The 26,218-nt window shown below is 38.9% G+C and overlaps 2 protein-coding genes across 3 annotated transcripts in view; one reads left to right on the top strand and one right to left on the bottom strand.

Annotated features, from left to right (window-relative positions):
• hsd17b4 (hydroxysteroid (17-beta) dehydrogenase 4) overlaps positions 1–8,469 on the bottom strand; it is a 33,016-nt gene extending 24,547 nt beyond the window's left edge. Inside the window, exons 1-8 of the mRNA XM_085475822.1 lie at positions 8,300–8,469; positions 7,764–7,817; positions 5,514–5,621; positions 4,299–4,358; positions 4,132–4,153; positions 3,866–3,912; positions 3,570–3,654; positions 348–535 (exon numbers count right to left, since the gene is read on the bottom strand). Coding sequence (XP_085331948.1) covers positions 348–535; positions 3,570–3,654; positions 3,866–3,912; positions 4,132–4,153; positions 4,299–4,358; positions 5,514–5,621; positions 7,764–7,817; positions 8,300–8,351 — 616 coding nt within the window. The 5' untranslated portion in view covers positions 8,352–8,469. The remainder of the gene's footprint in view (positions 1–347; positions 536–3,569; positions 3,655–3,865; positions 3,913–4,131; positions 4,154–4,298; positions 4,359–5,513; positions 5,622–7,763; positions 7,818–8,299) is intronic.
• Positions 8,470–9,527: 1,058 nt separating this feature from the next.
• prr16 (proline rich 16) lies at positions 9,528–26,190 on the top strand. 2 transcript variants are annotated; one of them, XM_085475819.1, is made up of 3 exons: positions 9,528–10,460; positions 16,539–17,619; positions 24,799–26,190. In XM_085475819.1, exons 1-2 carry the CDS (start codon positions 10,326–10,328, stop codon positions 17,403–17,405), a joined length of 1,002 nt encoding a protein of 333 aa, XP_085331945.1. In that variant the 5' UTR covers positions 9,528–10,325; the 3' UTR covers positions 17,406–17,619; positions 24,799–26,190. The 2 variants fall into 2 exon arrangements, with proteins under 2 accessions (XP_085331945.1, XP_085331947.1); XM_085475821.1 differs by lacking the exon at positions 24,799–26,190 and adding an exon at positions 18,714–18,756.
• The last annotated feature ends 28 nt before the right edge of the window (positions 26,191–26,218 follow it).

The raw sequence follows: 26,218 nt of genomic DNA, 5'->3' as shown, positions 1-26,218 counted from the left end.
AAGGGCTGACACATTAAAACTTTTAAAGCACTCACAGGGTGCATGATTTCATCATGGCCCTTGGAAAAGCAAGAAAACACTGCTCTTGAATATTAGATGAAAAATTTGCATGTTGAACGGGAGTGCTGTTGCCTCAAATTTTGTAAATCCACATTACATGGTATTACATTATGCAACTGCTCTCAAAAAATGCTTTGGTTAAAACCCATTTGTCCATTTCAGCCTGTTCAATGAGATAAAAGGAGAAAAAAAACATTATCTGTAAGGGTGTGTGAACCTACATCATATAGACCAGCTGCATACAATATATATGTTCATATATGTTAATATATGTTTTTTACTCTTACCTGGAGGCATGACTGTTTCTGTGAGCCGTGACCCAGCAACAGGAGCAATCGTATTGCAGTGGATGTTGTACTTGCGACCCTCGATTGCCAAAGTGTTAGCCAGCCCCAGCAAGCCCAGCTTGGCAGCGCTGTAGTTGGCCTGGCCAAAGTTGCCATAGATCCCTGCGGCTGAAGCAGTCATGATGATTCTGGCCACAGAAAACCGGAGGCAACGTTAGGATTAATGCAAAGTGACAGGCATCACGAAGGAGTCATAAGAGACCCAGACGGCCTCTCCACACACAATCTTACAAAGATGTGTGTGGAGAGGCCGTGTAAGCAGGCATTTTTCATGCCTGCTTACACCCAGGAACGTGCATATGTAAGCATCTAGTCATGCAATCCTAGCATGTTTACACAGACACTAGCTTTAACAAGGTGACCATCATAAACAACGCTACATTAGGTGCAGGAGACTTCTGAGGAACACAGTCATCAGATACAGTACTCTGTATAATAATATCAATTTCTGTGCTCAAATGTCTCAGTCAGTTTTCAGAGTCTCAGCACAGTAATATTTAAAGAGCATCGCATGATAAAATGTTGCACCAGGGACTTGATCCAGAACATAAACACATTATGTAAGTGTATTCCTTCATGTTTTCATATAGTGAGTGAGCAGGGGAGTCAGGCTATGACCTTTATCATTTCATTTCTTTCTGCTGTGGTTTTACCTTTAAATGTACCGTACATTTTTGTTTGAGGTGACTGCACACCGAGATTGGATTTTAAAATTTCCCATGAGCACTGCAAAATACAGAGGGATGACAAATTAAATGAAAAACAAAAAACACAAAGTGTAAGGCGGTGGACCAAGATGTGCTTATAGAACAGGCTTAATAAAGCTTGACATTATTTCTATACATTTCTGGAACTCTACTGACATTGTTCATTCTCGAGACAGTCCCTCCTCTGGTGTTCTGATGATGGTGGTGGACAGCTTCTTGTAAGATGTCAGTACATCCTTTTTTGCAACATTTAATTACCTCTTCGTGGCCCACTGACGGGGACATTGTGTTATTGGGTTATAGATGGTTTAAAACTAAAGCGAATCACTCAGAACTCTTTGGAAGAGGAATAATTTTTAAAAAATAAATAAAATGTGGGGTGTGGAGCCTGGACTTGTCTTCTGAAATGGGGCATAGCAGAAAAAGGTTTGAGAAGCACTGCTCTAACTGGGGCAAGTAGATCCAAACTATACCAAAAAGCAGCCAACCACAGCTGCTGGACAACCTTCATTCAATATCAGCATCATTATTTCCAAAGGTTTTTTTATTCTACACAGTAATAAGATGCTCTTGAGCTCAGTGCAGTACAAATGTTACTTTAGTGTTTATGAGATGCTATTTGTGTAAAATGGTTTGTGTGCACTTGAGAAGGACATCTATTACCTATGATAACACTTGAGCAACATTCCTCTGCAAACTATAACACAGACTTTTTTCTGAACATAAAAAAAAAAAAAAAAAAAGGCTTTTGTTCAGAGTCTGTTTTGCATGTCACGAAAAGCCCATCTGTAATTAATAAAAATCTCAATAACAGTTCCGTTCCAGAAAACAGCCACTGCTAATGTTATTAGCTGCACATGCAACAGAGGCCTGTTAGTAAAACCCCCATTAATCAAACGCCGGAATATGCACTGCATGTCTGTCTAAGTCGACACTGTCATCATTTATCTTCCATAAGCAACGCATAGCATCGTTAAAGCAAAAATCAATACAAACTTCATCTGCTAACTTCATCACTGTTTCAAGTTAGTAACAATCATCCACTAGAATGGCTGAGCGACATGGAAAAAATATTAGTATGTTATAAATCAAATCACAATTTCTGTCAAGATTAAAGGTTCACTTTTGCTCCTAAGTGAAGATTAAGGTTGATTTTGTTTCAAATACTATTTATTTTACTGTCCGAACTTGAACATGATGAATATACTGAAGAACAACACAACTAACACAGGTATATATAACATATAATAAAGTAAAATCTTCAGCTTTTATAGAAAAACATGAAACAAAAAGGGAAACTTAATTGTTTCACCAGTTCCAAATAAACAATGTATACATTTATACATTGTAATCTAAAATAACTGTCGCCAAAGCCAGTCTGTACATATCCTCAGTACAAGTTCAAGAAAGTTCAAAGGAGAACATAAACACAACTGACATATTCACTCGGTTGTGGTCCGCTTTGCTCCAAGGCAGCCAAAGAAAAATTATTTTAGATAAGGCAAAAGAAGTGTAGGATAGTCTCAGTGGAGTGGGCAGTAAGCTTCATATGGAACAGATGTGCAACTTCACCACAATTCCAATGTGGTCAAGTTCGACACAGCTGTTCAGTCATCTCTCTACAAATAATGAGTGGCGGAAAGTAAAAAGCTGCACTAAGAGCAATACACTAAGGTGCCAGCTGGACGTTAGCCACAGCTAATAAAAAAAATGGGACTAATGCTAATGGCACCCCCAGATCTGTTTGCAGTGTTTGCAGATCTCTAAAATATTCCTGAAATCCCTCTGTGTACGGTGCCTTATGGGCAAAAGACAGCTTTCGTAAAATGACTTCAGGTTGAGAACAAGTTGATTATTTCAATATTAAAACGGTGCTATGGAACATCAAGCTGGTGTTTTGGGAATTAGACAAAAATAAAACTAAATTGTATTAGTCACAGACAAATCCTGGTAATTCCAAAAGGTTTACTGACTCTTTCTAACATTGCATGTCTTGATCCAGCAGTTTTTATGGTGTAAAAGTAGTAGAGAAAAAAGCAAAAACAAAACCATAAATCACAAAAATCATGCTAATAAAAGTATGTAAAAAAATCATCAAAAAACAAAAATCAAAAAACAAAAACAACCCAAGATAGGAATTTTGTTTTGCACCATTTGAGGTCTATCTGTATTAAAGAATAGTGACTAAAGCAGCATCTGAATATGTCTATGACAATTATCCTCAAGAGACCACTTAATCATAGTCAAAGTTTTTTGTCGGCCTATCTTTAGTACTGTTGCTGACGTATGAACATGCATCACATGGTACCGAGGTCTTGATAACACTCCAGTAATGTTGCCTGTTGAGGATACTGTAACTTGACAGATCTAAGGAAAGAAAAATATCCTACCTGCGTAATAAGAGGATGACACAGTTTTACCTGCGTCAATAGCTGTTACAAGCTGAGCTACTTACCTGCCAAACTTTTGGTTTTTCATGTGGTTCCAGGCAGCTCGAGTCACTAAGAAAGAGCCTCTCAAGTGAACTCTCTGAATGAGGTCTGTGATGCAGAGTAAGAGGTAAAAAACACAAGTAAACATTAATGCATAACAATACACATCTCTGATATTTAGCATTAGAACGGTGTGGTTTGAAGCATATGGCAGGTTTTAAACACAATTTAAAACATATTGATCTACATATATCATTGTGAGGTAAACAAAAGAAGACACAGAGGTAAGCAAGTAAATATGTAATTAAAGTGTAATTACCCCAATCCAAATCACTCGTCCTGGCAAATGATCGGTCACGAAGTATTCTTGGTAGGGAAAAGCAAAGAAAGGGTTTTAGCATTTTTTTCCTGCATTTAGATTTTTCCCCCCCTTTTTTAATAAACTAATATTGCATGCTCAAATGAATCTGGAAACTGCAACCAAATGGCCATTCTAATAGCACATGATATGAGTAAACATTTTTTTAATAATAAATAAGAAAATAAGAAAATAAAATGTGTGATTGTTGCTATTAGAGGACTTACCCAGCATTGTTTACAACAACATCTGGAAAAAATAAATGTAAGATATTAAAGTCAGTGAATAACTGTAACGACATTGCTGACAATCATTTTATGATCATTTCGTAAATCAGTAGTGACAGGTATCAGCACTAGTGGCCGCAGGATTTCCATAGAAGGTTTATACACACCTATTCTTCCAAATGCATCCAATGCTGTCTGGATCAGCTTCTCTCCATCTTCTACAGAATCTGCATAGACATAACAAAACTGTCATTTTTCACAGTTTTACATTCTTTTTTTTTATTTTTGAGAAATTGGTCTTAAAAGATTGTTTCTTGTTAGCTTTAGTTCAGGTTGTACTTCAAAGTGAGATTAACAGAGTTTAAAATCTGAGCTTTTCATGTCACAAAAGTGACTATTTTCGCCCTCGGTACAATCACAGCGATAACTTATGTTGAATATATGAATATATAATCTAGTTGGGAATTTTAGGTTAAAATCGACTGGAATCAGCATTTTTTCACCAAATTTAATACAGATGCTCTGCTGGGTTAATACATTTTATATGCACAAGTTGTTAAGCAGTCTACCTTACGTATGTCATGAATGAAGTTCAGCTGTAAAGTTACATCAGTGTAAACCATCAGATTTATCAGATAACATAATTAACTCAAGTTAAACTGTTTATTTTACCTCTCTGTGCACTAAATACAAAGATTAATGATTTTCTGCGGCATTCATTTCTTGTCTTATTTGCAAGATGCTGCATTTCACTGCTTTATTTTTATTTTATTTATAGAGGTCATCACCATTTTATCATTATCATCATGTGATAATGATCGGAGCAGGCAGCAATTTGTGCAGAAGAAGAGTCAGATGACATGTGAAAAGTCACTTTTTATGTTAGCACTCACAGAGGCTGAAGCAGGAATCCGGGCTTAACAAAGAAAGTTGATAACCACTGTTGCAGTACCCGTTATCTACAACTGGGGTTTTATCAAGCCAGCTAACGCAAAGAAAGCCTGACTATATTGAACATCCTTTATAGTTGGCTCATAGTTATATATACACAGAAGCAATGAGCAGATTTGGGAGGCATATAAGAAACTTTCATAGTGATAAAGCTTATGGCCTCACTCTTCTTTCAAGTTTAAGTATTGATGTGATGTGGCAAAAAAAAAAAAAAAAAAATGGACAAAAAGTCAACATTTAAAATTGCCAATAAAACAGAGTGATTGTTTTGTTTTCAAAAACTATTTTTTTCTCCTAAAGGTGAGACACATCTTCAATACTCACCAACAGTTTCATCACTGAGCAAGTCCAACTGATAGAAATCAATACTATTTTTCACTCAGCCACTACATGAACTAAATACGTGAAGCAAGCAGAAGAGAAGAACTCACCATAGTTCGCCACTGCCTTGCCTCCCTTCGCTCTTATCTCTTCCACCACCTTATCAGCAGCTGCAGAACTCTTTCCGCCTCCTTTAGTGTCTGCCCCAAGGTCATTCACTTTATTGCAACAAGGAGAAAAAGATTAGCAATAATGGGGTGAGTTTTGCAATTCTCCATGAGTGATTAGGTTAAGAAAACAGCATAGGCAAGCTGATTCCTTGACAGAGTTAAGATCAAATTCAGTCATGGCAGGAGGAATATACTGAAATTAGAAAATATTTATGCCTGCAACTGTGTAATTTTAAGAATAAAAGAACCAACAGTCATAATGCAAGCTTCTTACCGACAATTTCAATATAATTTATCTTAGTCCAACATTTCCCTCTCCCAATTTGGTATAGCACCTCAATTCAGGACATTTGTTACAGAAGATCTGTTGCGCCCCACATTTTTGGAACCAACTGTCATGTGTTTCACTTAGTAATATGGAATTCAGTCGCAGTCTCTTAAAACTGAATCGGTGAATCCCAAATCAACTCAACGTCAGCCTGGAACGCCACTAAACCAGCAGGTATTTTCACCAGTATATCATACAGATGCAGCAATCTGCACGTTTTTGCTCATTTCAGGTAAAAATCAGCTGGTGCTTTAGTGTAGTCAGCAGCAAGTCATATGAACATAAAGTGGTATAAACCTTATGTTCAAACTATGAACAGGATATATGAAACTAGCTGGATCCATGCGGAGCTAAATATGAATATGTATACCAATATGATACTCACTAATATTTTTTTTTAAATTAAAAAAATAAAAATACAGCACTGAGAGATCACAACTTCCCCCAAAGGGCAAGCTCTATATTTACAACTTTGATGTTTTATGATTCTGACATAACCCTATTATGGCATCATATTGAAAAAATAAGACGTATGTTGTACAGCTCTCTCCGTACCCTTTTATATGATATATTACTCAATATGGTTTCTTTAAAAAAAAAAAAAAAATTTAATGGTCAACTTTGACCTTGGGGAGTAACAATAAAGGTCAAGGTCAAATGCTTAGCCAACCAAGGTACTCATGTCCCCCAAGGCCTAGTAAACGCTCTGAAGCTTGAGGACAACCCATAAAAAAAAATATTGTGGGTAATATGAAGTTTGTACTGATTTTCACATTTGGTGGGACCTTCACTCGATTTTCACCAAAGTGGAATCAGCTCGAGCGGTTGTTGGTGTCCACTGTCACACAAAATTTGAATATGATAACTTGAAAATTGTGGATGCTAGACTGCTAAAAAACAGATGAACTAAACAGAGTATTCTCTCCCTAAAGGGAGGGAGTATGTAAACTTACTAAATTACAGGTTAGGTGTTTACCAGCACAGGTTAAGCCTACAGCTATGTTACCATGGCAGTTTAACTTGGTACATTGCCTATCTGGAAACTCTATGTCCCTATACCACATTTGATAAATCTATCAGGGAACTTGGTGTAACATTTGACTCAGCTTTCTTTCTAGATGCTCATATTACATCTCTGCTTCGCTGTTGCTTTTATGCTGAGTTCCATTGTGTTACGCTCTGAATTGGAAATTGTTATTCATGCCTTGATTTCATCACGTCTGGATTATTGTAATTAAGTGTTCACTTTTCTTACCCAAACCTCCCTGGAACATCTGCAGGTTGTTCAGAACCTGACTAAATCTTCCAAGATTTCACATATCACAGCATTGCTAATTAACTGCCACATGCTCCACATTAACTTCAGAGTCCAATTTTTAAGATTCTGGTTTTGACTTTTGGAGCTCTGCATGGACAAGCACTAGCACACATCGGTGAACTTTTACATCTGTACATCCCCAGGAGATCCCTGGGGTCATTTGAATAGGGTCAGCTGGCTATGTAGGATATAAGGCTGAGAACTAAAGGAAGACAGCGATCCTCCAACAGTAGCTCTCCCTTTGACCCTGGAATATGTCGACTCAGTGATGTCTTTGAAAGAGCAGCAAAAATTCAGTGTTTTTAATTTACTTTTACTTTTTTTTTTAAGTAACTTTTTCATTTTAATGTTTTGGAATTTTTCTTGTGTAGCTGTTTGTAATATTTATGTTGAAAGGTGCTATATAAATAAATAAGATTTGACTTTGCTTCATTGTCCTGGATAATCCAAATTCTGCTTTGTTGCACGTGTCCCAGGACATCTTAACAATACTACGATAGAAACACAAGGTAAAATAAGTAAAAAATGAATATCTTTTATTTACCTATTACCGAGGCACCTCTCTCAGCAAAAGCCAGTGCATATTCTCTGCCAAGACCTGTGCAAAGAAAGACACATGAGTAAAAGGTATAAGCTTACTTCCAAAGAATGAAAAAACCCATCACCACCTGCAGCACTGCTGTGTCGTTGCTGCATGCCCTTTCACACACTTTCCCTGGAGCTACAAGCCATTGCAACATTCGTACTTTGATCTCCGTTTCCATTAAATAAAAAGACCGACATACGTCGGTTTCTGCTCGAATTAAAATAGCTAATTTTGTATAACAATAACAAAGACTTGCTTTACTGATATTGCAGTTATTCCCCAGCGTTAGCAGTCAGCAAGACGCCGTGATTAGAGCAGCTGTGCAGCTAACAAACGCGCAAGACGAGAAAAAATTAATGCAATTTCCGTCCTAATAACTGGGCTGTTCACTAAGAAACTAACTCCACAACTACCAGATTAGCATTTGGTGCTAACAATACAGAGGCTATTTTAGCGTCAACATAGTCGACAGCTCAGCTAACGGCGATTTTTACCTCCTCCGGCCCCAGTAACAAGCACGACTCTTCCCTCGAAAGACAGAGACATTGTTTTGAGATTTTACTATCTGGTTTGAGAGGGTCACAGAAGCTACAAAAGCTGCAGCACTGGCTTTCTGAGACAGCAGGATGAACTCTGACAAGTTCCACTTCCGCGATATAGGGAGGCTGTAACGAGCAGTGACCAATCAGAAGCCAGGATTTTATTACAACGTTTTTATCATTTTTTACACGTGTAATCTGTGTACTTTGACCTCAAATTTTGATATTAAAATTTTTCAGGCTGTTTTATGACATTGTCCAATTCACATAATCTGTAGCATCTGAATTATACAACAAGAAAGATAATCAGTCAGAAAAAGATAAAAAAAACAAACAAACTGCAAAACAGCTTGTTTTCAGCACGGATTACGTTCTTTCTTCCATTATCCACTAAGTTCCAAAACATCTTGAGGAAAGCATATGCTCATTTGCCTTTTAGTGTTTTTAATCCCCCCCCCCCCTTTAGTTTCTGTTAGTTTCCAAACAGTTAGGAGTTACTTCTTCAATTATGAAGTGGTATCTCTCTAACGCATTTCTAACAAATAGGACTCGGCAGGTTAAGTTCAACAATACTCGGTCTGAGCCAGTACAACAGAACAAGTATGTAGGCTACTTAAACAATCACAGAGAATGCTGTGTGATCCATCTGAGTACATTCTGTACTCTTTGTATGAGTTGCTACCATCAGGAAGATGGTTTAGAGTTCATCAGGGAGAAATTAATAATTTTAAGAACTCCTTTGCTCCTCTGTGAATCAGAATATTAAACTGTAGCCTAAAATAAGTTGAAGCTTCACAGGTTGCAATATAAGCCAGTTCAAAGCCAGTTGGAGAGATGCAGATTGTTTGGTTGTTTTTGATTTTAAATCACTGCTTTTATCTCCTAACGTTACATTCCCATATCTAAATAATCAACAAAATAAAGTTGGCAAATATCCTAATTTTATTCATAATAGTCATATTTAGTACATTTATTTTACAGCCCTTACAATACTATTTATTCTATATACAGATAATAAGAAGTCCTGCATATTAATTATGCATATTGCGGGACTGGCAGTAGTTAGACTGTAGGGATAGCCCACCTGTGGTGGGGATGTAATGATGTTATTTGAACGCAACAAACAGAACCGTTCCGAATCACGAAGAAATGTTAACAAATTTGCAGGGCAAATGACGAGAACACCAAATAAAGTGACTGAATCAGCAGCATCCTCTTGATATAACAGAGAGAGAGAGGGAGAGGGAGAGAGAGCGTGAGGAGGAGCGAGAGAGAGAGAGAGCGCGTGAGGACAGCGAGAGAGACCGCGCACGAGCATCCTGTGCTCAGTCTCTCCAAGGAGGCTGCGATGTAGACAGGATGAAACTGGCGGGGTGTTTTTCCGAGGACCGTGCCTCTCGGTTGTCGTTACCTGTCATGGTATATCATTACCATCTATTAATTATGTGGAGAACAGGAGGAGTTTATTATAATTTTGTCGATGCCTGAGGATTATGGACCGTTACATTAACGAACAACTGTGTAACGGTTCGGACAGCTGCCTCTTTCTTTTTCTTTTTCTTCTTCTTTCCCTTCTTTGCTTAAACAATTTTTAAAGCGCTGGCGTCGGTGATTTTCTAACAAAATGTTGAATTTAGCGCTCTGTCGACGTGAAGGATGCCCGTGGCACGTCATTTTTTGTTGCCGTTGGACATAAACCTGTGGACGGGCGCTGTTTCCCAGGCAGTATGATACAATATTTTGACATAACCGTTATTTTTGTGTGTTACGCTCTATTGCGCATGCCTAGTGTTAGCTATAGAATGCTGCCCGACGCCACTTCTCTCCGTCCTGGCCGTGATTTAGGAGAGAAAAAGTGACGGCAGCTGGGGGACTACATAGCAAAAAAGAGAGAGAAAATGCGTTGGCAAAGTGGCAGCGTGGCGAGCAAAGGATTTGACTTGAGATCCTTCATGAAATAGATTGTGCCATAAACTGAAGAATGTCAGGGACACCAAATGCAGAAGCTGAAGGAGTAGTCTCCAAAGTAAAAGTGAAAAAGGAGATCAAGACAATCGTGGAGAATTTGGAAACCATCCTGGGAGATCTTAAGGATGTAGCTAAAGAGCTCAAAGAGGTAAATTAGAAGAAGTGTTCTGCCATGTGTCGTGTTATTTCCACAGGCTTGCTGTGAGGGTGCTTTTTCTGAGCATCCTTGACTGAGAAGAGATGGAGGGCTGGGGCCTGGAAAAGACTACACACCGTGCTCCTGCCTTTCCCATTAATGTATGTGATCATTATCACCAACATGAGAGAGATTTGGCACTGGGAGGACATAGGGTGGGAAATGGCAGGACAGCTTCTTCACCCTGACTCATAAGCTTTGATGAAAGTGTGAAAAAAATGTGATCACAATTAATATTTAATGGACAAGTTGGTGCAAGCAGGAAGGTGATTTTGCATTGAATTTCATCATCTTAATGCTGACTGTTTTGTTGGTCCAAATGATTTCCTGTCAAATAATAGAGAGAAAGTGGTCTTCTTCTTTTCACCTGTCACCTCCCTGGACTCCTTGTGGTGTCTTGCTTATCTTCATCTTTCTTTGTCTCTCGGCATGTGTATTTGTGGCTGTCCTCCTCCTCTCTAGTCCTAAAAGATCAAAACTCTTTTAGAGCTGTCTGACTGAGGTCTCAAATCTCAGTGATGGAGAGACTACAGATGTTTCTGTAGAAATCAGGATGATATTTCAGGTTTATATTCACAGTCACAGAACCAGTAATATATAGCTGCCTCTGTGACATATTTCCCTTCATTCACATTAAAGTGGTTTCTCTGAATCAGTCTCACCCCCTCACTTGAAATAACCTGCAGTCTTACCTGCTTTTATGCTTGCATTCCTCTGCCGACTGCACACCAGGCATCCAGTCCGCTCTGCCAAACCTCTAACCTTAAAATGACAAGCTGTCATTCTAATACAACTCTGTTGCGTACAGCCTGTGGTACATTATGGATGGGTAGCCGACACAGCATCTGTCTCCTTCTGCCGCTCTGTTCCCCTCACTCTCATTTTTTCCTGCAACTTTGACTAAATTACACTCCTTTTGTGTTTTTCAGCAGTTTACAATATGTCACAGCAGGCACCAGAGATAAATGAGAAGAAGAAGCCATTGTAATCTGTCTATTCTGATCTTTTTATGTGATGTGCCCTTCCTTTTTCTTCCCTTCTTGCTTTTTTTCTTTTGCTTCTGGGAGATTGTGTAGAGGATCAGTTATTCTGACACCGCACACACTAAACACATACCTCCAGGGGGTGTTACTATCAAAGCCAGTGTTTGGGGTGTAATCCATTTGAAATGCAGTTATCTGTTATAACTCACAGACGGGGCTGGAGCCGAGCCTGGCTCCAAGGAGGGACCCTGCCCAGATGCTTGGCACTGCCGCCGAAGCTGCCTGGCCTACAACAGGGGCTGCACACTGGGATACTGGTATTACCTCTTGTGTGTGTCCCAACAAATTATCCATTTAAAGACTGCATGGAGAGTTTAACACTCTGCCCTAGCCTTCTCATCTTTATTTTTATCGCTCCCTCTCAGTCACTTGCTCTCTCTTCTTAGTTGCTGTTTGCACATGCATTTAAAACCACATGATAGCAAATGTGCTTGAGAGCAGGCTAACATACTGGGTACTCTAAGATGAGAACCCCTAATCCAAAAGATAAACAACATCTTTGTCTCAAATGTTGTAATTTTACTTTCTAGAGAAATTTTCTCCTTGGTTGCTTTAATGGCTAGGATACTGTGAACCTATGCATGCTCAGCTCAACTTATGTTAGACTTTTTTTAGACCCTATGAGAGCTGCCGAGTTAAACATTAGCAAAATGTCCAACACCACTTCAGTTCTGGGCTTCAAAGGAAGCACCACTCTCCAACAAGGGAAGAGAAGCAGGAAGGAAATGTACTCTAAAGGGAAGGTTTTTGGAAAGACTTCTGAAAATGCCTCAATAACGTGGGCATTATATTACTAAGTACCAGTTATTAGTTCCCAGTAGAGTTTACTATGATTATTAAATTTTATCTGCTGTGTTAAAGACTTCTTGGGCAATGTTTATGATGTATTATAAACCTTTCCAGCATCCAGATATTGCCTGAGCACTGTAGGTGTAAATGAATAGTAGAGTATCTGTGTCCATGGAAGTGCTGAAAGTGCAAGTACTTACATTTCTAAAGATAAAGTGTGCATGGTCTATCATATTTTAGTTGTCTAGTCAGCCCTTGGTTTTAGGTGGGTGTATCTTGTTTGGTCGACAGCTGGAATTTAGAGGTGTCACAATTAGGGTTAATATAGCTTTTAGTTTATTTTTTTATTTCAACTTTTTAATGTTTTTATTTAGTGAGTTTACTTATTCAATTTATTGCCAGTTATTCAAAATTGTTCAGTTTAATTTTGAATAACTAAAAAGGTTAATTTTATTTTCCTTTGTAGTTAAAATTTGTCAGGGGCAAAGCAGAAGTTCAGAACTGAAGGAAGTTTCCTCTACAGTCTACATCTTTGTTCTTTTTTCATTAGTTCAGTTCAGTTAGCTGGACTTTTTTCATAGTAAGCTCTAGTTAACTATAATAGCCTTGGTTTTGATGGTAAATGGTTAATGGGCTGGTACTTACATAGTGCCTTTCTACTTAATTTGAGCACTGAAAGCACTTTCTACAACAAGTTTAATTCATCCAATTACACAACACACATATTCAGGCAGTGCTTTTATCTATATGTAAGCACTTATCTAATATTCACTTAAACTCAAAATATGAAAGATGCATCTGGAGTAACGTGGGGGTTTGACACATGAACAGGAGTATCTGGGATGGGTCCATTGACCTCCAATTGGTAGACGACCCGCTCTACCACCTGAACCACTGATAAATATAATCACATACTGAGAATAACATTGATATTTAAAATTGAAATATTAATATTGTGTCAATAAAGAATATACGATAATATAACACATATTGTTCTACTGATTAATAAATGATTGCTAAAGAAAAATCACTACCAAAGTGTTAGCAAAAGACTTTTAGCTTTTGTTTCATAAGTATTTTTAAATAATCTGGTTAAAACTGAATTCTATTGATCAATTCCAGAAACAAACAAAAGAAGAAAAAACATGCATATATATGTAGATTAATCATTCTTAGATGTGTAGTCCATCCAACCTTCAGATCCACCATTTGTTCATCGCATCCAGTATCAAAGCACCAAGATGGCAAAAGTGAAAACACATAGCAAGGGACTTCACTAAGCTGGCTACTTCCATCATTTGTTAGCTATATGAGAGCAGCTGAGAGCAGTACGACGTGGTGTATTCCAAGAATGGTCAAACACTTCCCAGTGAATATTGATGAAGTATTCATCTTTGTTTTTAATAGATATCTAGTTAATATTGTTATCAACATTTGATACATTTTTTATAACAACATGATGTGACAATCTAATAAGACAGTGTTAGAGGAAATTCAGCTATAGCATTTTGCATGTGCACTTGAATATATGCAGGTCTAATTTTTAAAAAATTAAAGGAACATTTTAAAAACACATAAGATTTTAATGGGGAAAAAAACATGCTGGATATCTCTGCTGATATGGACTGGGTTTTGGATTTATTGGGAATGAAAGGATATCACATTGTTTGATGAAAATTAAGATTATCAACTTACAGAGGGCTGAATTCAAAGACATTCCATAAAATCAAAGTGAAAAAATTATGCGGCTGACTAGTCCATTTTGCCAAAATGCAGCAACTCAAAATGGTACTCATTGGTGTATGGGCCCTGCGTGCTTGTATGCATGCCTGACAACATCAGGACCTGCTCCTAATGAGATGAGTAATGGGTTTCCATCTCCTCCTAGATCTGTGAGGAGATCTGAGCTCCTGGACAGTCTGGCGTTCAATTTGGCTGTATTGGATTTAGGTCAAGTGAGCATGTCTGCCAGTTTAAAGCAATGGGTCCAAGGATTTCATTCCATTTCCTAATGGCAGTCAGGGTGCTGTTGCTCACCTTGTAGAGGTCTGTGCATCCCTCCATGGATATGCTTCCCTAGACCATCATTGACCCATCATCAAACTGGTCATGCTGAACAATCACATGTGTCTCCAAAATCACGTGTCACATGTGTTAAGGGTGAACCTGGTCTCATCTGTAAACAGCACAGGGTGCCAGTGGTGTACGTTCCAATTCTGTGGTTCTATGGCAAATGCCAAATCAGGTTCCACAGTGCCAGGCAGTGAGCACAGGACCCACTAGAGGATGTTGGGCTCTCCGGCCACCCTCATTAAGTCTATTTCTGATTGTTTGGTCAGAGACATTCCCATCGGTGGTCTGCTGGAGCTCATTTTATAGGCCTCTGGCAATGTCCATCCTGTTCCTCTTTACACAAAGGAATGCCCTGCTGATGGGTAAGGATCTTCTACAACACTGTCCAGCGCTCCTAGAGTAACTACCTGTCTCCTGAATTCTCCTCCATGCTCTGGAGACTGTGCTCGGAGGTGTTGGACTGTGCAGCCTTTCTAGGGTCCAGGTATCTCACACTACCAGTAGTGACACTGACCATAACCAAACGCAAACCTAGTGAAAAAACAACCAGAAAAGATGAGGAGGAAAAAAGGGGTCAGTAGCCTTCATCTATAAAACCATTCTTGTATTGAGTCTCACTGTAGCACCTTTAGTGCATCTGTTAACCCTCTCTGCAACTTAAATGACGAGAAGTTTAACTGGCTCAATTCTATACTCTAATTAAAGTTTTCCTCTATTTATTGTTTTTATTTATTTTTATCAGTACATATTGCTTGTTATCTTCCTGAACAGTTCTTAAGTACTTTCATTATGTAGGATGTGGATGCAAACTTCCGATGGGAAGACATAGATGTATTTTTCTATCTGCTGTTTCATATCTACTGTATCTACTGTATTCATATCCTTTCTGATAAAGTTAGTAGGGCATTTTACAATTTCTTTTTCATTACAGATTTGTTAAATGTCTCCTAATGGTCTGCTGTCACATGTTGCATTTCAAGGAAACAAAGCCTTCGGTTATGTCTTTTTCATGGTATTTTGATTAATAAGAGACAAACAGTTTAGTGATCTTTTCACTCCTCTGCACTGTTCTTTTTTTTTTTTTACATTCCTTTGTCTTTGTCATCTTTTCTCTTTTCTTCTTTCTCAAAATTGGTTGCATATTACAAATGATGGTTCTTCCGTCTTGCATCACAGGATATGTTTGGTGCTGCTACTTCTCTTGAATTCTGCTGGTGCATGAGATTGATGTAATCTATCACTTAGGTCAGAATCTGGCAGGCTCATGGCTTCTCTCAAAAATCCTATTGATAGTTATTTTCTCTCACTGTGGTTGTCATTGGGATGTATTAAGCAATCTTCAGTCTTATAAATTTGGAAGTGTTTCCTCTTTAAAATGTAATTAAGAACATACAAAGATTTTAATTTGTCTTTTCCTCTACTTCATCTTCTTACCCTATATCCTAATGCATTTTTTCCAAGTTGGTAACTTTTTAGATGAGACTGTAATAGTAAATATTTTCTGTAGGGCTTCGCAATTGAAAATTATGATGGCTTCTGCAATTATGGAAATAAGATTATTGATGTAAAACAAATAATTTTAAAGTAGGCTATCTGCTAAAGCGTTAAACTTTTGCTCTTTACTAAAAAAATCCAAACAAACTCTCCCATATGCTTTGGCTGGTTTAGTTCATCTCAGTTCACCCAGGATGACAAAAAGAGAACCTTTTGTTAACAAGAGTTTGGCTGTTAGGAGGAACTTTGGTTCTAGAAACAATGTTTCAAAATTAGGTCAATCTAATTAATAATCACTGACCAAAATATTGCATCATTACAACTTATACCATAACCAGTGGCTCCGTGGTGAAGTGGTTTACACACATTCTCCTAACAAATCATAAGCTCCTCGGGTGAGTCTCAGGAGGAGACACAAATCCCTCTGGGCTTGAATCAGGAAGGGCATCCAGCATAAAAATTCTGCCAAGTGAAACATGTGGAGATACCTGCTGTGGACATCCCTTGTGAATAAGGACGCAGCTTTTACAGTTTATACCATAATCTAAGTGGCCTAATTTCATCTTCTTGTGACACACTTATTTATTTTTCCTTCAGCTGTCATAGTTACACTTCCTATTATCACCAACAGGTTGTTCATGAGATTGACACCCTAACTTGTGACCTGCAGTTGGAGGAAGACGGACTAACAGACAGCTCAAAGACAGACACACTGAACTCCAGCTCGAGCTCCACCACCACCACTACCACTGCATCCAGCCTGGAGAAGATGAAACTCTTTCCCGAAGACTGCATATTTAAAACACCTGCTTCCCTAATGCCAGTCCCCATCAACCCTCCTGGAGTCCTGACTGTACTCAAGAAGCCACACCCACCTCTACCACCACCAAGGCATACCCCGCTGAGAGCCGAGGACCACAACGTTAAAAATCTGCCTCATCCAACTTTAGTGTTATCAGGGAATCTATCCAAGGCTAATGGGTCTCTATTAAGGAATGGTGGGGTTTTCCCATTGAAATCAAACAGGGATTTATTTTCCTCTACACCATGCTTCATTTCTAATGACAGTGGAATCCCTGAGTCGGGTCTTGTTCCTACATTGCCCAGACCCATGCCTCTTCTACGGCATGAAAAGAACAAATGCCCCAAGGCCCCTGGCAGGGAGCCACGTGAGAGGGAACGTGTACGTTTCAGCGAGAAGGTTCAGTTTCATGGCTACTGCCCGGACTGCGACCTCCAGTACGATGTAGATGACACAGAACTACACTTGCAGGCTGAGCTGAATGACTTGAGGCTCAGCCCAGTACACTGCTGCTCCTCTTCCCCTCCTCCTCCTCATTCTCTTTCCCATGAATTCATGTTGGAAAATGGCGGTCTACCAGTCAGCCACAGTTTCCCACCAACAGGAAACACTGCTCCACCTTGTGTGCCTCCCCACACACCTTCTCTCAAGCCCCAGAAAACAATCCTTCGCAAATCAACCACCACCACAGTTTGACACCAACCCCCCTTGTTGTGTCTAGTTTAAACATTTTCGAATCATTCATAGTGTTTTCTACTTTATGAGTGCTTTCTACTCCAGTTGAACTTTGGATTATCCAGAGAGAAGAAAGGATTGGAAATAATAAACAAAAGAGCGGATATAGTGAGTGGAACAGAAGAAGGCATCGCCGTGGGCATCGAGATGTACATGGAGAGATCAGGACGAAGCGGTGAGTGTTCCTGAGTGTGCCTATACGAGTTGTTCATCAAGAAGGTTTGTTTGCTCCAGCACATCCCCATGAGTCTGTCTGTGTTTTTGTGGTTTTTTAGAGTATCTTCATATGTACAGTACAGAGGTGTTCCCAGGATATTTTTAAAGAGCACAGCACAGGAAGAACCAAGAACAAGACAGGGAATTAAAATTGGTGTAGAAAACTTACAATTTTCATGTTCATGGGTACTCCTGTGCCCTCATACAGATGCCATTGCTTGAAAACTGCCACTGCAACTTACCAAGCCTCAATAGGCACAATATTAGCATGTATAATATACATGATATTATTAGATCATAACTGTTGATTCATGAATTTGTATCTTTTTAATGTTGCAGCTGGAAATTATTTCATTACTTATAGCTTAAAAATATTAAAACGACAGTATATTTTAAAGTAAGCAAAAAAAAGGTAATTACAGTTTCTTACAATTTAAAACAGTTGTTGTGAAGCACATAGTATATTTGAATTTAAAATATAGTGAAAAAGAAATAGCAAGCACTAAAAGGAAATTGCATGTGCATATGCCATACCAAGTCTGTATATTTAATTTAAGAAATACTTAAATAAAGTACATTAAAACACTATAAAGTAACTTGTTAAATATAACAAGTTATATCCCAGTACTGTTCCTGCTAATGCTATTATCTAAAGATATAGGGCACTTTATCCAGGAGTGCCTATTTCATATTTCAAACATGGGGCGAGTGCCACCCCATGTTTCCCCTCTGGACACACCACTGCATCTGTTTGTTGGTTCTTGGGCAACTGATACTGGTAGACTGCTTTTTGTTTTGTTTCTTCCAGGAGATTGTTGGTACTGAGTCTATTACTTGGGATCTTCTTCATTAGCAATAATATAATGAATTAATATCTTTCTAGATGAAACAATAGCACCCACTTCCCCTAGATTTTATACAAAAACTTAAAGATCTTCCAATATGCTGGCACATAAACAGAATATATCTTCACACATACCTGCCTAGATTCACAGTTAGGGTTGTGAGACAGACAAGTGAGTTGGTACTACCTCTTCCTTCATCACCTTCCAGGATTCATTTTGTTGACGTGTGAGACTGTAGAAGTAAAAGGAGGGAGAGAAAATGAAAAGAGTGACACGGCAGGTTGGAGAGAGAGAGAAGGAAGTGTTAGCTGATACAGCTGGCATTTTGATTTGCGTCGACAGACGTCTCCACAGCGCATACTAATTGAAAAATCTTTTACTTTATTTTCTAATAAAAATCTGTCTTTAGCAATGCAAGTCTCATTTTTGTTGACATCTACCCTCCACCCGCTGTGATATCAGCACCACCCCCCTGTGATGTGAAGCTAAATGGACAGTAAGCCTATCAGTTCTGCTCTTGAGTGGAGAGAATCAGGCGAAACAATGCTGAACTATTTCCTTTTAAATCAGCAGTAACATCGGACCATCTCAGTCTATATGAACAGTTGGTAGTCTCCACTTTATTGGCTTCCATTAAGAAGCATGTTTCAGAAAGTCTGTTATTTTTGCATGTGTGTGTGAGAGAGAGAAATGTGTGAGCATATGGCTGATATTTCAGTACATCTGAGATTGTTTTCAAATCTGTGTGTGTGTGTCTGCATATACGTCTTTGTATTTACAAAGGTGTGTGTAAAAGCACGAGTCAGTTTGCCAGACTGGGGAGACAGCACACCCAGGAGTTAGATGAGAATAGTAGCACCTTCCTCCCACCAATGCCCTTAATTAGCTAGATTAGACTAGAAGAGATAACAGCACTGCCTCAGAAAGCCTTTGTACCAACATTAGCCTTGACAAAGCTCTGAACCGCTGCTAAACATATTTTTTATGACAAACAGTGAGAGAGGAGAGAGCTAGCCGGCAAGCAGAGAAACTGAGGAAAGAAATAAGGAAGATAAGAAGTAAGAAATAAGGAAGCAAGGTAAAGATGTGTGGAGGACAGTTGTGATGTTCGGGAGGCATGTTATATAAACAGTGAATTTAATATGTATATCACTTATATGTTCTGTTGGGGTGGTGGGGGTGGAAATCTTGAAGGTTAAAGCTGAGAAAACCAGGGGAATGAAAATCGCACATTGATGACTAAATCCAATGCAAGACCTCGCTGGCCTTACAATCTAAAATCGGCATCTAGATTAGGGATCAGTGGATATTTAGCCATGTAAAAAATGAGAAAGAGTAAGCACGAGTGGGGATGAGGGCACATAGGGTAAAAGTGTGGGACAGAGAGAAAGTGAGTGTGCCGTAGAGAGAGACAGACAGAGAGATGGTGATGCAGTGAAAGCTGATGCTCTTTTAGCTGCATTGCCCTGCTGTTATGTAGCAAATGTGGATGTATGTTTTTCCACTCGATTACTGCTCACGGCACAGAACATCCACTGTATTAATGTTGTATTCATGGTTTTATGTCTGGCAGCAGCATGCACACATACGTACATATTGAAATACTCATACAAATAGGTACATCATCAGTAGATCCTACTCATATGGGCTTCTGCCACCGTAGTAGTTTTTTAGTAGCTGAGGAAATTGGCACAGTGTCATCATGTGATTAAAGATGTTTAAAGTTGTTTTGTTGCAAATTCTGTGCTTAAAAACTCTTAGGCTAGCTCAGTTTAGTAATAAACTTCAAAATCTTTTACCATATCCATCCATTCGCTTCCGCGTGTCCTTTTCAGGGTCACGGGGGCGCTGGAGCATGTCCCAGCTGTCTTTAGGGCGAGAGGCGGGGTACACCCTGGACAGGTTGCCAGTCTATCGCTGAGGTTCCTTTACCATATTTTTTTTTTAAATCTCTTATCCACCTCAGTATCTAGGGCTGGAAATTTACCCAGCTGTCACAGAGTGAGAGGTAGGGTACGCTCTGGACAAGTCACCAGGGCTAGACAGAGTCAGACATCATCATAGACAGATAAACAGAGAAAGACTTCTATTCACATCACATCCAACCAATTAAGAGTCACCTAACCCTTACTTTAACCTGTGGGAGAACATGTAAACTCCACACAGAAAGGGCCAGCCCCAATTGAGGTTGAACCCAAAACCTTCTTGCGGTGAAGCGACAGCGCTAAACATCATACCACCCAAAATGCATACCAAATTTACCCGTTTCTGATCAAAAACTGTGATCAAATAACTAAACACAAAAAGAAAAACATTGAAAACATTGGAGGCATCTGCTTTATTTTTCTTTTCCCACTCTGTCTCATTTGTGGCAATTTGCTGTTGCACCTTCCAGTCAGATGTCTTACTGAATACAACATGATATACATTTTGTAAATTATGGGCCTTGTTAGAGTCAAAAGTGCTCAGTTCTGGTATGTTTTAGGGCATGCCTACTTTGGCATTGATAAGCTTTTGCCACATCAACATAAAGTTGCCAGGGTACCAGAAAGGTGGTGGTCAATACCAGAAACAGTAGAATGACATGGCTCTCAATACCCATGTTGATATGAAAACACAAAGATATTCCCATGTATTTGAATGTATGATCATGTATTTAAAAAAAATTACAAAAATGGCATTTCTGTATATTAAAGCACAGTACAAAGAACAGTACAAAACCTAAAAAGCTAAAAGTATATTTTGTTGACTGAAATATTAGGAAGCCTGCTTACATTATTACAATTACATTACATTAGCTTAAGTACGTTATATTAGACATTGCAAACATTTTAGCCTGTGGGAACAAACTGTCTTAAACAAAATGGTAATGTGTAATTCAGGATAACATAAGAAGGATAATACTTTAAGTGTTGTTAACATTACGTAAAACGTATTCAGCCTGAATTCTTATGAATAGATTTGGATGACTAGGTGCTTCAGTAAAAAAAAAGTATTTCTTCCCTTGGTCTGAAAAGCATGTTTGCACATTTACATGCTGCCTTTTGTGTGGCATGTAAGGATAGACTAGAACACGTGCTCTGCTTAATGTTTCACAACAGGACTAACCAATACAAGACATCACAGTGGCTCACATTGTCCATTTTTTCTGAAGTGTTTCTAAATGTTTATTCAAAAATATTTCTCTCTTAAACTAAATCTGCTGACTCCAAAATGTTGTTGATGGTTTTTTGTATTATTTGTTTGTTTTGCCCTCTCACTTCAACACTGCAAAACAGATTATCATTATATCAACCTGTTCTTAACCTTTAAAATGTTTTGGCACTAGTGGCAATTTATTCATTTTAATAAAATTTCACAACCATTAAACATAGTTAAAACAGAAGCAGGTACACATGAACTTTGTTTTGTAAAAGGGACGTTAAATTATAGAATTTGTGGACACACAGACTACAGCTAGCTTTCATTAGGTTTACATGTTTCAGTGTGTTGAGATTTGCTCTGCCTTTCAACCTACTCTGTATTAATCTACCAGACATGTGTGACAGAAGGATGCCAGTATGAAGTGGGAGAAACTGTTCTGCCATTTGGGCTGGCTGACCGATGCAAAAGTGTTTCATCAGTCACTGGTTTAATACATGCATGACCTATTATCAGATTGTTCTTGTAACACAAAAATCACTACTCCTCTGACCATGGGTGTAGGAGTTTTTCACAGTTTTTGCAAAGGCTAGCTGAGCTCCAGCGCTCCAGGCTTGAGGATGAAGTTGTAATGGGCAGGGAGGAGGTGGATATTCACCGCCTCCATCATGAGTCAGGACTGACTCAAATGCACTGACCTACTCCCTACAGCTCACAGCTCTTGTCTATAACCCATCTTTCTCTCTCTCTCTCTCTCTCTTCTCTCACCCCCCCGCCCGTCTCATGCTCTCTCTCACTATTTCTTCATTTCTTTCTTCCTTTCCCCTTGGATGATGCTTTACTCCCACTCAGCAGCATCTGTATGCATAACACTCTCTTTGTGCACATGCAGCTCCATATACATGTGGGTGAGGTAGCTATTATTAAAGCATATCTGACACTTTGTACAGCAAACACTCCTGTTTGTAGGTTTAATAAAAAAAAGGTCAGGCACTTCCTGACTTTGAATGACAAAAAACCTTCTAGGGATGATGGCTTTTACTCCCTATTGTTATGCGTCCAGCACCGCCTCCATGTACAGCTTTTACATTTCAATCCCACGTCCTGCTGACGTCAATAGTCCATTTATCGGGTGAATTGGTAAACATCCGCGTTCCATAATGAGTTTGAAAAATCCTTACATGTAAAGGCTTGATGTGTAAATTTGGATATGTTACAGTAACAAGTGCAGAAGAGAGGATGAGCTCATGAACGGGGGTTCATTTAAATTAACAAACAATCCAAGTTTAAGAATGACCAATTACAAGTGTAGGTCTCCATTTCACATTATTGTAACTTAAACAGGGGCTCGTCCAGGATTTGGATCCAAGACTCACACAGAGTCTTAGTAAAACTGTAAATCCAAACCTGTCCCACGGCCTAATAAAGGAGACGTGGAAATCAGTTTACTTTGTGCCCAGATCAAAGTGAAATTCATTTTATTGATTGTTTTGGTATTCTTGGTGATACATAGCCTACAAATGCACCTGATTGATTTTCTGTGTTCCAGAAGCTGCAATTCAAGCAGAGTTAAACATTTTCTGCATCACCAATTGAATGAATGTAAAACCACAGACAATACGAAGCACAGTTTGTGCTGGTGTAACTTTATAGCTGGCCTTCAATTGGTAGTGTTAACAGGTTGCATTCCTTCAGCAGAGAAGCTGAATGGTACTTAAAGCACACTAAATAAATCAACATAAATGTGGTGATCCCAGCTGATTATAAATACATTTAAGAACATAACCTGCTCCAGACCAGGTTATATGTTCAGGAAAAGTTGCCATGGTGATCTAATCAGGTGATAACCACCTCTATAACACATAAAACTCTGACTTTAAGCTTAACATAGCTTGCTAACCCATTAATCATGCTTTGTAGTACACCCCTCTGCTCTGTTACTATGATTTGTTTCTTGCTATAATAGTCAATGCATGTGCTTATAGTGCTCCCACTGACTGTATTGTCTTCGTTCCATTTTCCAACCTGGCATGTGCACAATGTGCGATAAAACCCAAAAGATGTGTCAGAGTGAGACACATTTTGCCAGTGAATATTAATTAGCTGTTGTGTCTCGGTCTGATTGTTTGTGGTGATAGTCTGCCAAGAGACACAGTTGTCTGTTTGCTCATCCCATTCTGCATGCATCATTTACTTTGATTTTTGTTTCCCTCAATCAACTATATTTCATAGCAATCATTGAAAAATTAAATTGGTATGGGGGAAGCATTAAACAAAATGAAAACCAAATCATTTTGGTGTTTTGTGCCAGAGGCATTACATCTGTAATGGAGATGCTGTGTGCAGGGTTCATTAGAATACAAATAGACATGACCTACATTGCCAAACGCCAGAGCATTCAGAAGTAAATCTGGTGCACATTAGGCCTGAATACTGGCTCGTCTTGGTGCTTCTCTGTCAGTGACTCAGGCAAAGTGATGATTTGGGAACGTGAGTGGGCATGTGTGTTATTAAAATGCATGTGCGTGCTCATATGCATTTATTTTCATTTTAAAGGGGATACGTGTGCATGAGTTTTAAAAGGTGAAAAAGAGTGCAAAAAGACTCATGGGTGTATGCAGCCATGTGTGTAACATGGAGTCAAAGGCCGTGAGATGGCTCGGTGCAACTTAGAAAGCTTTGGTGGTGAAGCAAACTTAATCTGAGGCTTTCACGCTCCTTTGGAGATTGTTAAAAGTTAGAGGCATCAGCTGCACCTTACTCGGGGAAGGTAAACAATATTTCAACAACAGGATCAGATCTGTAAGAGCCACAGTGGCCCAGATGGGGTCCTCTGCTCATTGAACCTCTTCAGACTTGAGTGAGAAACACAGAAAAAAATGCTATTTAAGGAGTCCCACAAGTCTGGGCAAATTGTCTGTCACAAAAGGGAAGGCTTTTTAATCCACGAAGAAAAATGCAAGACTGTTCAGTCTTAATAACTTTGATGGCTCGTGTATGTGTTACTGGGCGTTTGTGCTTTGGCATACTTTCATTTTGGTCAATGAAAAGTGATTGTTAGTGCTGTGACTGCTCTGTCAAGTGGCTCTCCACTGTGCAGCCAGATATTCACACTAATATGTTTCCTCTTTTTTCTCTCTCTCTCTCTGCAGGGCCCATTGACACACTTGAGATACGAGACAAAGGGATGCTTGCTTCATACACCGATCGACACCGGTTGATCAGGCAGGGAAGAGCCAGAGCTGAGGCCAAGCATCCACCACCATTTGCATAGCTCTTGCATAGTGCTTGTGCTGTTTGTGCACTAAGCAATCTCTGGGAACCAGCTGTGCTGGAGCAGTGTTACTGTCTAACTGGCAAAGCAGGAAGGGTAGTCACTGTGTGTGTGCAAAAAGATGAATCTATTGATGTGGAGGTGATATTTTCATTCATATAAATGGTTGATTTAAAGATTCAAACACCGATGAAACCTTATCATCAAAAGTAAAGATGAACCAGTACAAGATGGGGTGAAATAATGTCAGCCAGTATTTGATTGATGTCTATACTTGTTTTTGCTTTGTGCGTGCTCAGATGGAAATCAATAGCTCCACTCAACCGATGGAATTTGCCTTTTAAGAATTGTAATTGTTTGTGTCTGGAAAGCCCAACGGTTCGGCCTGGGAGCGAAACGCTCTCTGCTGGACTGCAGATAAGGAGAAAATAATAGCTATGTCAGTACGTGCCATATGCACAACCACAGCATGTTTTTGGAAAGACTCGTGTTTTGAAATGGTTGATGATGCGGTCACTGGTCCTTGTCCAGACATTCTGTTCGTTGTACATCAAAATCTATCCGCTCATCTGGTGCCATACAAGCTGTGTTTATTTCACAATGACATGCAGAGATTCAGTACAGTGTGGCATAGTTACAGCTTTAAAGGGTTATTGAAGAAGTAATAATTTGCATCAAATTTTTTTTGTATACAAATGTACATGTATATTTCAGGCATTTTTCTACAGAGACTTTAACATTTAAAAAGATGATATTTTTGATATTGTGTTGGATGACTGAGAGGTATTTTGATGAAAGCTGACATTCCCTCGAGGTATATGTTTTTCAGGGCAGAGCAAGATGAGTTATTTATACATACCGAATCGTGTTTACATGAATGACAAACTTAACTATTATAACTTAGAGAAACTTTACAATGTCGGCTGCAGTGGGAGGAGGAAAATATAATGCAGAGATGAAACGTGACGAAAACCAAATACCTAGTTGTGCTTTATCAGAAGGGAGGCATGGGACTGAATGAACGCATGACTGACTCTTCACTTTGTCCTGCCATCACTGTGTTTTTCTATGCATTTCTGTGGAGAAGCTGTCTGGTAGTGGGCCTGGAATGCTGGATTTTCTGCCCTCCAGAACAGAATTAAATAGTATTCCCTCTCATTCCCTCATCCATCGGGTCAATCCTGACGTCAATATAAACCTGACAAATTTCCATGTTGCTCTGGGTAATGAGTCATAGGTAATTAAAAAATGATGAAGTACTTTATATATATATATATATATATATATATATATATATA

This window comes from Copadichromis virginalis, linkage group LG12 (genome assembly GCF_057382275.1).
Source record: "Copadichromis virginalis isolate Kocher_CV1m ecotype Utaka linkage group LG12, C_Virginalis_male_GT1.1, whole genome shotgun sequence".
Classification (NCBI taxonomy): domain Eukaryota; kingdom Metazoa; phylum Chordata; class Actinopteri; order Cichliformes; family Cichlidae; genus Copadichromis; species Copadichromis virginalis.
This window is presented reverse-complemented; position numbering and strand designations above follow the sequence as displayed.